The sequence below is a fragment of the Danio rerio genome, chromosome 20 (assembly GCF_052040795.2).
Source record: "Danio rerio strain M-AB ecotype USA chromosome 20, GRCz13ab, whole genome shotgun sequence".
NCBI classification, from domain to species: domain Eukaryota; kingdom Metazoa; phylum Chordata; class Actinopteri; order Cypriniformes; family Danionidae; genus Danio; species Danio rerio.
In genome coordinates, this window is record NC_141040.1 from 30364151 (window position 1) to 30380950 (window position 16800).

Sequence of the window (16800 nt, forward strand, 5' to 3'; positions counted from 1 at the left end):
CTTAAGAATCTTGAAGGGACGTTTCCTCCGTACAATGAAAAAATCATGCTCACTGAAACTGACTTTTGGGTTAATTATGTCTTTAAAAAAAAATAACTTTACTTCTAAAATAAAAGCACCTAAACTAAAATGAGAATTTATGAGCATCTGTGAGCAACTGTTTTCTTTAACCTTGCATGTGAATCATCTACTTACTCTGCCAACAAAAATAGCCCATCAGAATCAGAACAAACCAAATTGAACCCTGTCTCTATCTTCCCTATAGTGCCCAGAACACTTTATTAGTATTTACTACAGGGCATCACTGCCTATATTCTCCAGCTAAAAGTATAGATCTGAAGATAACATTTCCAAAAGCCATGGCATGGTGTTGCCAAAGCGATATATGACCTTTCAATCAATACATGATTGTGCTGAGCTATTACAACTCTCCTTGTATGCTTACAAATTTGATACCTGCTTTCTAACATCCACCCCATGTGCTCATATCCAGAAACACATGCACCTTTACCAGAAATAGGGAACACATCAGTTTGTCAAGAGGCATGAGTCATGCTTTGACATTCAAGGATGAAGAAGGGTTATTCTGTCCTCTGAGGGAAAGAAAGAGGGAGAGCGTGAGAGAGAAAGACAGGACAGAGCAGCATCTGGTTATTTTTGGTACAGCACTGAGCTGAGGAGGCTGCACTGCAGTAAAGAGGAAACTGCGCATGTGCCTGATACAGGAAGTCCTCAGCTCCTCCCATTGTTCTCTTCTATTTAGTTATTCTGCAAAGACAAAGTCGCAAACAACACAGGAACGTATCAAGCAAGAGCCAGTAGCATGATTATAGCCCCATGTAATTTGAAGTCTTATAGTGTCCCCCTCCCCGAGGTTCAATTCTAAGTCCCTTTTAATGATTATAGAGTTTAAATTCCTATTAATTAATGTAAATGATTCATACAACTCATTTCATCAGTATGAAGACTTTTTCATATTAGCTTTTCACTTAATGTCTTCAGATTGGTCAACAGTTGGCTGGTTCTGTCAATTTGTCCTACACTCTCAGAAACAAAGGTACACCAGCAGTCACTGGGGTACACATTTGTACTTTAAGGGTTCATATTGGTACCTCAAAAGTATATATTAGTACCTGAAAATACCCTTGAGTTTTTAATATGGACCTTTAGGGTACACATTTGTACTTTTTAAAAAGGTACAACCCCAGTGATAGCTAGTGTAATTTTATATTTTATTTCTGAGAGTGCCCCTAGTCAGATTGTCCTACCTCCCATTCAAAAAGTAGATGGCACATTTTGATGATGGAATATGCTACCCATCAGATTTTGCTACCAGTGCAAATTTTAAGGTGGAGTAGAGTGATATGAAGCTGTAATATCACCCTAACCTACCTAATCCCTAACCCCAACCTCAGAACTATTCAAATACAGTGTTGGTAGAATAATGTGATGAGTAAAATGTCAGGACACCTGTATCATACACTGTACCATGAATGGGAGAAATTGCAATGCACAGGATCCCACAGAAACTTTGGATCTCACATAATCTGTGGCTTCCCCAATTTGAAATATGAGGACACTTATTTGGTCAGTTTATGTCCAGCAGATGACAGATTTAGTTGCTGATTTGAAATTTGCTATTTAAATATGAGTTTTTGAAATTACAGTATTCTTGCTTCCTCAAATTTATTCACTATCAAGCAGCTGATAAATAAATAGCACTTTTAGTAAATTTAAATATGTTTAAATTATTTATATTTTACTAATTTTCACAGTTTAAATGTCTATTAACTTATTTTTATGTTTTACTGTTCTTACAGCAAGAAGGTCGCTGATTTGAGTCCCAACTGGGTCAGTTGACATTTTTATGTGGAGTTTGCATGTTCTCCCTGTGTTGGCGTGAGTTTCTTCTGGTTTTTCCCACAGTCCAAAAACACGTGGCATAGGTGAATAGGACAAACTAAATTGACCGTAGTGTATGAGTGTGTATGTGACTGGGAGAGTGTATGGGTGTTTCCCAGTCTTGGATTGCAGCTGGAAGGGCATCCACTGTGTAAAACATATGCTGGATAGGTTGGCGGTTGAATCTGCTGTGGCGACCTCTGATAAATAAGGGGCTAAGCTGAAGCAAAATGAAGGAATGTTTTGTACAGTAAATCTGCTTCCAAGCATATTTATGTTAACATTTATGTATTTGTCTTAGGCAAGACTCACTATAAACAATACAGCTATACACAAAGTATATTTTCTAAAAATAATAAAGAAATAGTACACTCTCTAAACAATCCACTTCACCATGGTGGTCTGAGCAATTATTACACAAACTTTGAGTCATAATTATTACCCATTAGTGATGCTCCACCATGACTTAAATGGATGCTGAGGCCCCATTTCCAGTATTGATTTTACTCAGTCACAGCTAGCACATCTGTTAATCTACAATGAAACACCTACTATTATCAACATCCTTTCAGCAATGATTAGAAATCAGTTTTTAAGCATCTTCTCACACAACAGCTTGAACTTTAATGCAAAACAATTCACCAGGAAGCCTTTAGTCTTGGCATGATAGATTCATTTTCTTCAAATTGAAGAGCTGTTATAAGATTAGGAAGACATGTCTCCTGACTATGTTACATTGAATTCAACCTTTAATTACTGCATCATTGATCTCATTGAACCACATCTCCCCAAGGGGCACAACTAAAGGTCATCTACACCATTAAAGCAGAAAACATTCATAAACAAGAAAAAAAGTGATTCGTTTAAAATGTGCATTGTGTTTTCACTGTGTGTTAATAAAAATGCCTTACAATCAGTGACGAACACAATATTCATGAAACTAATTCACCCCAAAATGAAAATGACCTCATCATTTATTCACTTTCATGTGGTTTTAAACTAGTATGTGAGAATAACCATTTGAAGAACGCTCGTTGCTGGCACCCATTGACTTTCATAGTAGGAAGAAAATTCAATGAAAAAGTCAATGGGTGCCAGCCTTTTAAAAAATTTAAGAAAGAATATTTTTTGTATAAGTGAAGGATGAGAAAATAATGGCAGAATTTTTTTAGTGGGGTGAACTATCACGTTAAGATGTTCTTTGTCAGTTTGTTAGAAGTAGACAACATTAAATAAATCAGATTTAAATCTTTTTTTTACGATTTGTTAAGTTTGTAATGTCCATAGGTAGTCATAAACACATTTGATAAGAATGCCTTTATTATGCAAAGGCTCACTGTCAAATCCATTAGAATAGCCACAAAAGACATGACATAATATGTAACTCTTGTGACATTAAATGTTATGATAAAGCACACCAAAACCATATCACATGGTTTACAGTCAAAACCACACTTGACGTCTGGATTTTGATCAATTTTCATGTGTTCCACATATATATATATATATATATATATATATATATATATATATTTATATATATATATATATATATATATATATATATATAATACTTTACTGAGCATTCTTGCGCAAATGATTCGAAGGATGATGAAATAAGATACAAGGGTCTCAACAAAAACACAAGTCAGTGCATGCATGTTAACACCAGGTAGAAATTGTAATGTGTTTCATTTGACCACTTGTGATTTGATCACTGAAAATGCACAGAATTGTATGATAGTACCAGGTGGAAAGAAGCCTATAATCCTTTTATCCATAATTTGATGCATTACCACTGTCACCATTAATAGGAAATGCTTTCCACCAGAGGTAATAGGAAAGACTATTGTGGCAGCCAAATGTGGTTAGCGAAGAAGATTTGCTGTGAAATGTAGCATACCAAAACATTTAGTGAATTTGCCCTTTAGTGTTGATTCTAATTTAAGAGTATGACGAACTGCTACAAAAACAAAAACTACTAATGAACCAAAACCAACAAAATCCTTGATTTATTTCTGAAACAAAAGAGTGGCCAGAAGTTTGTTTTCACACAAATCTCAGCTAAAAATGTTCAGCAACATTCTTCACTTTCAGGAAAAAACACATATCAGATCATCTGTTTTGAAGTCCATTTGATAGGGAGTGGTTCCTGTCTGTGATGACATTACATCCAGTACCATCCACTGATTGTGGGTTTTGCCTAATTTTGTTGACATCATCATCATGACTCTGTGAGAGTGTTTGTATTTGCATATTCCCTTTGATTATAAAGCTGATTGTTACAAGTTTAACAACAAACACAGCACAGGCTAGTGAGCCTGTAAATGTTACCCAACATTTTCATTCATTCACTTTTCTTCAGCTTAGTCCCTTATTTTACTCAAGATTTTAAAAGAGAAATCACCTTGTTAAAGAAATACTCCATTTTTTGAAATAGGCTTATTCAGTCTGTTAAATAGTTTATTAGTTTAGCTTTATAATTTTTTAATTCATTCAATCTCCAGATCTAGCGGGAGAATGTTTAGATTTGTTTAGCTTAGCCTTGCATAGATCATTGAATAGGATTACACCATTAGCATAGCAACTTGCACAAAAATAAAAAGAGTTTTTACGATTTTTCTATTTAAAACTTTCTGTAGTTAGATTGCGGACTTTGACTGACTAAAACTTGCTATTTTCTACGCAGATATGGTCAGTAGCGGATTTAGAAATGGGCATCTTGCTAGCGGTGGCATGGAGACAACAAAACCCCACCCCCCACTCCACCTCTTCGGTCTTGGAAAGGGCGACATGAACACCACGAGGTGTCTTTTTCCTAGAGCACCAATTAAGCTTGCGACAGTACTGGATATGGCTAAGAACTATGCCCTCATTCCTTTTAATAATCAATGAACTTTGCTGCAGTACAATGGCTGCAGCAGGCACAATGATATTGTGCAGAGCCTGAAAATAGTCCCCAGCACCAAGCCCTTCACTTGCACACCTAGTTAAAATCTGCGTAACAGGTCGGTACAAATATCCTAGTGGTTAGTGCGTAGACACATAGCACCAAGGTGCTCACGGTGACCTGAGTTCAATTCTTAGCTTGAGGTCCTTTGCCGATCGTTTCCCTATCTCTGCTCCCCACACTTTCCAGTCTGTGAAAATCTTCCATCCCAATCAAAGGTGGAAACCCTTAAAAATAATTATGAAAAAATAATAAATATCTGCATAACATTTTTGCACCTGACATGGTCCAGCAGCAAAGTCCCTTTATTATTGTGCTGGAATGAGATAGTTCCTCAACGGCATAGAAAGGGCTGTCTTTCTTTGAACTATTAAATAGGAAAATGATCTCAACTCCTTTGATATTTTTGTGTGAGATGTTAATGGTCTAATCCAATTCGTTGATCTATGCTAAACTAAAGTCCCTGTAAAGCGAGTCATTTCACACACCAGCCATATTTGAAACATCTCTCAGGCAGTATGCTCGGGCATTCTGTTTGAATGTGGGAACATCAAATTCTCCAAAACTACTTGCCAAGCTTACAATGGAATTTCATAATAGGAATCAACAATAGATTTAAACAACAACTATCCCTTTAGTTTTATTTCTAAACGTCCAAATCACACAAAATCTACAGAAACTCACGTCTGGTCCAAGCCCCTCCCCCGGACTATAGTCAGTCTAAAGTTATTGATGGTTGGCTCCTGTACTAGAAGGCAGGCTTCATTCGCCATATAGCAATCGATAATTGGCTCCAGTACTAGTAGGCGGGGCTTTACCATATTGACCGTTACACTTTTCCCCATTCAAAAAGATACGAGTGACATGTCTTGTGTATTCTATAGTCTTTGACTAAACTTAGGTGTAAGTGCTCCAGCCAGCTCTTGAGATTGGCTGAATGGATTTAAAAATTGTAAAAGTTGTTTAACACCATTACTTATTACTCATTCATTCATTTTCTTCTTTGGCTTAGCCCCTTTATTAATCTGGGGTCACTACAGCGGAATGAACCGGCAACTTATCCAGCATATGTTTTACACAGCAGATGCCTCTCTAGCATCCCATCGCTGGGAAACATCCATACACACTCATACACTACAGACAATTTAGCCTACCCTCCTGTACCGCATGTCTTTGGGGGAAACCACAGCACACGGAGAAAACCCATGCAAACGCGGGGTGAACATGCAAACTCCACACAGAAACACCAACTGACCTAGGCTCAAACCAGTGACCTTCTTGCTGTAAGGCGACAGCACTACCTACTGCGCCACCGCTTTGCCACCATTACTTATTATATTTTTACTTATTAAATAGGGGAGTGTTCCTTTAAAATGTGGATACTTCATCCACCCTTTTACAACTGCTATGACATCAGCTAAAACCAATCAACATTACTAAGCAATAAAGCCAGCATACAAACAATCTGCAACCAGCTGGACCGCACAACATGCCAGATCAATCCAATGTTTGGAGACAATGTACATCATTACCCTGTTGTTTTTATGGCTAGCAACGCCCTTAGCATCTTCCTTTGTTTATGGACTTTACTGGAAACAATACACACGAGGACGCCAGTAATTTAATGGAATCGTTCACCACAAAAATTTAAATGTACTCACTATTTACTCACCCTCAAGTGGTTCGGCTCATGAAAACCCATTTAAAAAATCCCCAAAATATCCAAAAGCATTCAATCACCTGAGGTTGAGGATCCAAACTCGGAAATCCGTAATCCATGCTCACAAACCTTGACAATGTTATTCTTCAAATGTACTATATATGAGCCAACAGCCTCCACTATATTTGTGATAAGCTACACATCTAGGAACCTTTAGCCGTTAGTTCAGTAGCACAATGGCTTTCTTGAGCTGTGAAGTGCAGACAAAAGTAAACGGTGGAAGGTGATTGTCTTTTTCTGGCAGGGCTGTAATGAAACGTTATTGATGCTTGCTCCTGATGAAAGCACTTAGTGTGGGATCTCCACTAGGAAAGCGCTTTAGTTTTATCAGCACAAGCCCATCTGCAGTAACTCAGGAGAAAAGAAAATACAGTATAATAGCATGTTTACGTGAGAAATAGTGAAACAAAAACAAAAACTTTTTTGCTCTGTATTTATAATTATATGATATATCAATGGATGTCTTGTGGCCTTGATTTCAACTAAAACTGCAAAAATAATACAGTAAAAATCAATAACCTGGTTAACAGAAAGTTTTTCTTAATGTATACGATTAATAACTGTAAATTGACTTTCTCAGAATTTCCAGCATGACCCTTCAAGTTTTGTTTTTTCGTAGACATTGCTACGATTTTTCTCCTCATTTACATCTAATTTTTAAAAAATAATGTTTGTTGAATTACCTTAATTTTATTTTGTTATCATGACTGTGGTTGTGTAAATAAAACTGAGCATTTTTTAACATATTAGTATGCTTCTCTGTTTGGGGTAAAAGCTGGTTGTGATGAGCATTGGTTCATCTTTTGACTTTCTCATTCACACCAGCTTGTGTTTGTGATTGATGTGTTACAAAGCTACAATGTGTAGTTTGAAGTGTACTTCAAAACACTAAATGAATGAAATACAGCAGTTTACTGTAAACTGTTGATAGATATTTCCATTAGATGTTGCTAACACTACTGTGTATTGGAATGAACGCGTCAAAAGAGCCGCCATTTTAGTACAGGGTAGCGGTCCTTTGAAATGAATGCGGGACAACGGTGCAGTGGAGGAATGGCCATCCGGAGCCAGAGAAATATACACATAGAGTTGAAGTCAGAACTATTAAACCCCTTTTGATTTTTTTTCTTTTTTTAAATATTTCCCAAATTATGTTTAACAGAGCAAAGAAATTTTCACAGTATGTCTGATAATATTTTTTCTTGCTGAGAAAGTCTTATTTGCTTTTTTTCCGGCTAGAATAAAATTTTTAATTTTTTAAACATCTTTTAAGGACAACATTTTTAGCCCCTTTAAGCAATTTTTTTTCTCGATATTCTACAGAACAAACCATCGCTGTACAATTACTTGCCTAATTACCCTAACCTGCCTAGTTAACCTAATTAACCTAGTTAAGCCTTTAAATGTCAATTTAAGCTGTATAGAAGTGTCTTATAAAATATCCAGTCAAATATTATTTACTGTCATCATGGCAAAGATTAAATAAATCAGTTATCGGACATGAGTTATTAAAACTACTATGTTCAGAAATGTGTTGAGAAAATCTTTTCTCCACTAAACAGAAAAATAAACAGACGGGCTAATAATTCCGGGTTCTAATAATTCTGACTTCAACTGTATAAACATATATCTATGATCGGGAGTTTTCCAGGTGCTCAGAATTTAAATATTTTTTGAATTTGCAAAATAAATAAGTACTTTTCTACATCGATGGATAAGTGACCACACAGGCATGTATTAGTGTGCATGGAAATGCATTATCCTCCCTCCCTGTTAAATTGATCTAATCCATGTCCTGAAACACCCCCTCTCTTGTTTTCACTTCTCATTCTAACGAAGGGAACGATTAGTTTGTAAATGAATCTCTGTTATGAATGACTCGTTCACTTAGCCGACAATAATACATGTTTCTAGCACCACAGTGACTTGTTGACATATTTCATTTACATTGTTTGCTTATTTTATTCAACTAAACTAACATAAGCCTAGAATTTAGTGCAAGTTGGTGCTACTTTGCCCTATGGTGAATGCAGTAAGAGACTGTTTTATTATCAATAACGCTACCTGATTAACACATCGTCAACGTTTGTAACATACAAAAACGTAAAAAACAAAATCTTACCAATAAAATGTTTTGCCTTTATGCTTTGTTTTCTTTGTTTGCTCGTTACTACACCCGTACACAGTGCTAAAGTCCAGCATCTTTCCATTAGCATTAAACTTGACTAAGTACAGTTGATTTTCGTTTGTCCTAGGAGCACTGTACAAATGTGGCGGCGCTATTGACGCATGCTGAGGGTCCGTATGCGATATAGTGTATATATATATCTATGTAAAATGTTTAATTTTTACTATTATTATTTTTTTTTTTTACAATTTCTACTGTGTTTTTATGGTAAATTTCAACCACAGCTGCCAGTATTCACCATAAGTTTTACATATTTTTTATAGTCTACATTTTTCTTTCTACCTTTGCCCTCACTGGACTCATTGGAAATTCTGGAAGTGTTTTTATGTAACTCTGGCACTTGTTAACAATTTATGAGGCCAACTTCTAAAGGGGAGAACAAAAAACAAAAAAGGAGAGTGAATGTGATGGAGCAAGAGAGCAGTGAGAGTTGGCTGGTGAAAATAGAAGCCTTCTATTTTGACCCATGTAAACAGGTCTTTCTAATTAGCGAGAGAAAGCCAAAGAGAGAGAAAGTGAGATGTATCTGTTTCTAAACACAAACTCTGTTTATAGCTCATCTGATGTCCTTCTTTGTACTCAACAAGCAAAGCAAAAACATCAGTAAAGAAATCAATGCATGGTTCATTTGTAGTCAATAAGATTTTATATACTTTTTGAGTCAACTTACACTAATATGTATAATAATTTAAAGCAACTGTTTTATGTTAATTTATTTTAAAAGCAATTAATCCCTGTGCTTTAAAGCTAATTTTGCAGCATTACTACCACAGTCCTCAGTGTCATCATTTTAATATGATTGTGATATGATAACACAGGTACATTTCTGATTATTTTAAATGTTCTCACTTGTCGCCTGTAATGAAATTGCACTAAACATCACAGACAGTTGACCCTCACAAGTACAGGCAGTGCATGACATATTGTGTCGAATATTTCTAAAATTGATTCAATTGCTTTCTAAAAGTGTTTGACTTTACTAAAATAGTCATCATGTGGCCTAAAGAACAGGCCAGTCTCTTGTTTACAACTGACAAGCTCCATGTGACACTATAGATAGTTACACTAAACAAAAAAAAAAACAACAACAAAAAAATCCATTGGCTAAATTTTGGCACCAAAATAAAAAACCCTAATCAGAAGAATAAAGGAATATTTGACTGGGAAGTTACTTGATGAGGATGAAGCCTCCTCAAATTTCCTTTTGTAGACAGGATATTTTGCTCTGAAGGGTCCAAGGTGGGCCCTTTAATGCCTGATGCAATTACCTAACAAAAACTTAATAAACACTCACTAAACACCTCATGAACAGATTATCAATAATAAAAAAAAGTATTAAGGAGCAACTAAATTGTTATTTTTCTAACTTGGATTTCTTCATACCAGCCTTTACTCATCTGATTTTTCTTCTCCAACTTCCTCAGCTGATGACAGCTCACTCTCCATCTGCATCCTTCATCTAAGTGAATTACTTTAAGTGCCTCCTGCTCTCCTCTAATAAAAGACTAATGGTCTTTTCATACTCTCTCCTTCTCCCTTACTGCACTTCAAAACTGTCACATGACAATGCATTAAAGAAAAGTATGCTTCAGTATAATAAGCAGATTGTATAGGCTTAGACTCATTTAGCCACGTCTTAAACTAAATTAGGTTGCATTGTGGAAATTAATAATAATAATAATAATAACTATCATTAGTATATTCTCGAAACACTATAATTATAATTAAGATTTATAATAATTATAATAATTATAATAATTATTATACACTAATATTAATTACGATAAACAATAATGGTAGTCAAGTCATATATTATTTTTATTAGTTTCAATATTTTACATGAATATCATTACAATTGACAGAATCAATAGTATTATCATTTTAAGGATTGATTATTATTTCATTTGATTGTTTTATTTAAATATTATTTATTATTTAAATATATATATAATATTATATATAATATTTAATTGAAATATATATAATATTATATATAATATTTAATTTAAATATTAAATATTATTTTAATATTATTTATTTAAATATTATTATTTATTATTTAAATATCATTACAATTGAAAGAATCAATATCAATAGCATTATCATTTTAAGGATGATTATTATTTCATTTGATTGTTTTATTTTAATACTAATACTAATAGTTTTTTACAGGTTTGCATCTGGAAGGGCACCTGCTGTATAAAACACATATGCCAGAGTAGTTGGTGGTTCATTCCATTGTGGCGACCCCTGATGAATCAGGAACTAAGCCAAAGGAAAAAAAACAAAAATGAAAAACATTTCCAGATCAGCCAAAGAAACAGGTTCAGCTTCTGACATTTGGCAAATACCTCTGAAACCTCAGGACGTTCCCACTACCACTCTTGGTGCATTAGTGTGGGACGGTGAAGCAAACGGCCTGAAAGAGCGCTGATGCCAAGCCCTCATTAGGCCACTGATCCCCTGATGTCTGCACTTCCATCACATCTTACATTACATACTATCTTTTCTCATCTGCTGATCCTGGATCAGATCTTCTGACCGTTCAAGTTTTACTATGAGCAGGAGTCACCAAACACAAGTCAGTGTAATCATTATGACAGCAGGCATTTGTTGTTAATCAAGCCTGTGATTAAAGCCAAAAATTGCAGTGTGCAGAATAAGGACCTCATGAATTTCAATAAAATGGGATGATTTGCCATACCCGAAGTTGTTCCTAAACTGTCTTTATTTTCTGATGATAACTCCTCAAAAAATAAGGTTATTTTAAAGCATGTTGGTAACTAGACAGAAGTTGTTGTCTTTTATTAAAATAATCACAGAAATGCAATATATATTATTTATAATGCTTAATGTTATCACTTTGATCCTCATTGTTAAAGTTATAAAAATCATAGGTAAGATATCACAACTGACTTGATATCATGATCATGAAAATCAAAAAGCTCTCTTCTAGTTTACTCTTTATTCAAAACACAACCAGCATTCAATATGACTCCAAGAAAACTGGCACGACATCTGGTTCAATATCTGTTCATTAGCTTTGTCCTTCCTCTTTATTTCTAGTTCACCTTTCTCATCCCACCAGCAACAGTAAAGCACATGCTAAAACTGTGACCTCTCTTTCACTTCTCTTACATGATATGTTCCCATTCAAACCAGCCACCATCCTCTCTCGTCCCCCTCCTCGCTTCACTCTCTCTCTCTCTGGTTCTCTTTCTTCGGGCCGATGCGCACACAGCACCCCTCTGCCCCGGGACCTGTCCTCCAGCACATCCTAAATGGGCCCTCTGTTCTCCTTGTTCTCCACTCCTCCCCCTCTTCTCGGGTCCCATCCTTTATGAGGCTCTTATCTGATGGCAAACGCTCACACAGCACCCCTCTCTCATTACCTCGCAGACATATAAAGAGTTTTATCCCATCCTTCGTAACGTTAAATAAGTTTACACAAGCTAAGCGTGGGTAAAACAGTGAATCTGTTCGAAAGCTAAAGGCTGTTTATGAACTTGTCAATCAGTGTATTGTAGGTTTGGAAAAAGGCCTCAGTGTGTATCTCACAGCAAGGCCAACACAGGCATTATTGTGAGTTTATGTTTGCGACTGAGTTGAGGATTTACCCATTGAATCTACAGCAAACGCTCTCAAAAGAGTCGAGGGCTAAAGTTCCGCCTCTGTTGGTTTTTTCACAAAGCGAGTGTTTTGGAAGCATTTCAGGAGGAGGATATGTTGAAATGTGAGGGAGTAGGTGCTCGGCCCCATCCATGTTTTGACCCATTTTTGAGAGAGTGTGAGTGAAAGCGGGAGAGGAATTACTAAAATTCCTAAGCCCGCCAGAGAGGATGTTTATCAACCACATCTCCAGTAGGGCGCCTCACACAAACGCAGTATGCACAGCATGTTGTATTGCTAAACGCACACACACGTACACTGTTAACAGGACATCGTCTCGTGTTGTCCCAGACCACACCTGTTCAAGGGCCCTTATCTGATCAATAACAACACTTAGATTTGATTATTCCATAGCTCAAACAGGCCTTAACATGTTTCAGTCAAGATTTAGACTTACACAGAATTCAGAAAAGTCATTAAACCGGATGGGTTTTAAGACGCCTTTTAAATTTAAAAGGATAAAGGAAGTTATGTCGTTGTTTGTTAAAGTCATTCCTAACCTGTTTAGGTTATATCTGAACAAAAATATATATTTTCTGATGAAATGGAAATAAGTAAAAAACTATTAAGTTACCAACACACCACAAAACAAAATATCTTTTGTGTTCTGATGTGTATAAAGTAGGGGCAGCACGGTGACGCAGTGGGTAGCACAATCGCCTCACAGCAAGAAGGCTGCTGGTTCGACTCCCGGCTGGGCCAGTTGGCATTCCTGTGTGGAGTTTGAATATTATCCCCGTGTTGACATGGGCTTTCTCTGGGTGCTCTGAATTTTCTTTTTTTTTTTGTCTTTTAGTTCTGCATCTATGCTTGTTCTGCTTGTTTATTCTTGTCGATAAAAAAGTGAATACTGTATACAAGTCCAGCTGGAGAGACAATCATCTTGCACTTCATGAAACTGAACAGCTGAAGAAGAGGAATGGCATGCTGGGAGGAAACAAAATGCAAGGTCATTGTACCTTGCTTGATGGCACAAAACGTTAAATTGTAGCTCTTCTCTGGAACAAAATAAGTCCTAACACATTTCTGCACATAACTCTTCTAATACAAGCTGTAGAGTTTATCTTTTAAACTTTTGTTGTGTTGATCTCTTTAAATAAATAAATAGAAATGCATTAACTTACAAAATATTAAATCTTTTGAAACCTAAAGCGTGAAGTGTAGGCTACATCAGTTTTTATGCATCTGTGAATGCCCACGACACGCACACAAATCGTCATTTTGCACCTATAAGGTTCTATCTGCGTTCTGATTGATATTTAGATATTGAGCTTCAATGTTTTTGCATTCCATCGGAAAAAAGTATGTATGTAACATTTGTTTTTATAAATAAAAATACTTAAAATGAGAACAACTTTTGAAAACATCCCATAATGTAAATAAGTTGTCATTTAATAAGAATATGTCAATAACTCGAATAGATAGAAATGTATTAGTAAGTGTTTACTAATACTTAGCAAATTTTTATAATTTTTATAAGCTTGCTCACATGCTTTAAATTGTTTTAGTCTTCAACAATCTGTCAACATTGAAGCGGGTCTTTTAAAGTTTAAACAACTGAAGATGGCAAAAAATAGGCATTGTGTTGGGAGACAGTTTGATTGAGGGGGAAAAAAGAAAGTGAGGGACTTTAACATAAACAAATAAAAACAGTTTCTTCACTCATAACTTTTGGAGAGAAATAGCACAGATACTGGATCAAGATGAATCTTTATAGTGCACAAGTTTGTGGGTGTTATCAAACAGAGTATACTTTAAAAGGATGTGCACTTGATTGTGCAGGCGCTGTATGCAAACATATTTATGAAATCTTGAAAAATAATTGTCTGTAACCAAGGGCTTAATCCACTGGTAGATGTGTACACAGGCAAGCAAATATCCTGTCCATTTCTGAAGATGTAAAATGAATACAGTGGCATCATCTCATAAATGGCTTTGTCAATAATTTTATTTTGTGGTCTCGCTGAAAGCACTTTTTAAATAATAAATGTGATCAATATGTGTTTTTATTGAGTTAACATAAGATGAAATTGTCAAAAGATCATGACAAACTGTTAAAATGTTAGATAACTGATCCATACAGAAAGAAAAAGGTTGTCCTTTTATGAGTTTGTAAAAATCACCCAAACATCTGTATAATTGATCGTATGATTGTGATATTTAGTCTTATTTGGTTTATACATGACAAGTCAATACAATAATAACCAAATCTTCTTTTATTAACTGGTGGTGAGTAAATGATGACAAAATAAAACATTTATATCCTACTGGAAATCTCATGTGATAATGCCTGTTCATCATAGCAGCTTAAGATGCCCCGTTTCACTTTTTCACATCAACATTTTCTGAATCCTGGAAAATCCCAGATTTTTTTTCTCCACAGCTTCTCCTGGATACATTAGCTCTTGTCATGTTGATACATAGTTTTTCAAAGTAATATAACACCAAGCTGTAAGTTATGCACCCTGTGATTTGGCACATGACAAGAAATAACAGCATAGTGTAAATTTGTGTCTCTAAATTAAGCAAGGCATCACGCAACAGTGAAAAAAAACTGTTTGAGTACCTGATCTCAATAGAAAACACTACTTCATGAGGGGGTGATTTCAAGAGCTGATTTGCAAAAATTCATACAAATTTGAGACTTTTAGATAAAAAGTACCTGCAATTAAGACCCACCACTTCTTTCTTAAAGTGAAAGTTCACCCAAAAATGAAAGTTTTGTCATCATTTACTCACTCTTGACTTGACTTGTTTTAAAACTTTTAGTTTTTTTGTTCTGTCGAGCACAAATTAAGTTTTGTTTTAAAGATTGTTCAAAACCTGTAACCACTGACCTCCAAAGCAGGAAAACTTTTTTAGATTCTTTTGTGTTGAACAGAACAAACAAACAAAAATATTTAGTTGGATGAAAATGCTCCATGAATAATAAAGGAACCATTTAAGTCAATAAAAAAAGAACATATTTTAAGTGTTTTCCCTTAGTTGACTGTATAAATAAACAAATACGAATCCATATAAACAAGCCATTTGCAAAAGCATAAAAAATGTATGGGTTGCAACGAGAGAGAGATGTTTTTCCTACTTGACAGTCACTCTAAATTGGGTTTCTCTCATTAGTGAGTGGGAAATGATAAATCCGAAGTGGACTTTAACAGAGTGATAACAGGATACTCAAAGTAAGAGGAAATTGCTGTTGCTTTACTCCGGTCCATTTGTTGCTTAGCATCCCACAATGCCAAATTTGCAGAAATATAATACAAGCTTACCAGTCAACTTTTAAATTGATATTCTGTAAAAACACTAAATGCATTGTTAATAGAACTTAGGTAAAATATTTATTGTGGTTAGAAAGACACCTCTTGGTAATCTTTAACAGCATGTTACAGATCTGTTGATAAATTTGCATGAATGAGATTTTTTTAGTATCATGTCAAGACTCCAATCAGTCTATGGATGTACACTCATCATGGAAAATTGTAAAAGGCACAGAAATGTAGTTATGTCTGTTACTGATAAAATCAAATATTTCTGTCCTTGAATAAATGAGTCGCACCTCTGCTGTATGTCTGGCTGACTAAAAATTAGCCTACACTGCAAATCTACATATTAAACTTGAAGTAGACCGAAAAGCTTTTAAATAATAAGCATGAACACGGTTTAGCTTTTCCTCGAAAACCTGCAAAGCCGAATCACAAAAGCGAGCAGCGCAGGCACAGCTGTCAGAGGTATCAGGTGTTTACATGAAGCGACGCTCAAAAACTAGCTGCGCCACACATCTCACTCAAGGGGTCCCGAACGGGGATATCTAGGTGAGCACATTCAGCAGTTTTAACCCTGAATACATCCGAAACACCAGCTCAGAGCGAAAACAATACACTTTGCAGTTGTTATGTTACCTTGCCATCTGCGGTTTCTCCATCATGAGCGTCGCTGAGCGGTGCACTGACGTCCTCCGGCGCATCTTCAGGGCTCTTCGCGTCCCGCTGCACGGATGGTGTCGCTCCCATGATCAATAACGTCGCTGTTTCGCCACTCTCAGTTAAATAACGAGCGTTCAAAAGCAAGAAGGTATCCAACAGTTCGAGTAAATGCGCCCTGCAGTCCGTCCCGAGGGTTGCCTGCTTTGAAAAGTGTTGAAACGGGTCGGTAGGTTCACTTTTAGGAGCCCTCCTCCCATCAGTATCACATGGAGAGCAGCCAGACACGCCTTACAGCATCAAACCAGAGACAGACCTGGGAGAGTGACAACATCACTTTATATATTATTAAACAATTTATTTCACATTGGGCAGCGTCCTTGAAGTGGACAAAATACAGTTTTGAGGCAGGAAAGTAAAAATCAAGCTGGTTTATGGTGTGGCTTGTCAT

At 35.9% G+C, this 16800-nt stretch overlaps 1 protein-coding gene across 1 annotated transcript in view; it reads right to left on the reverse strand.

Moving 5' to 3' along the window:
• The window catches only part of akap12b (A-kinase anchoring protein 12b), a 52982-nt gene extending 36420 nt beyond the window's left edge, over positions 1-16562 (reverse strand). The window contains 1 exon segment of the mRNA NM_001281788.1: positions 16329-16562. Coding sequence (NP_001268717.1) covers positions 16329-16439 — 111 coding nt within the window. The 5' untranslated portion in view covers positions 16440-16562.
• Between the last annotated feature and the right edge of the window lie 238 nt (positions 16563-16800).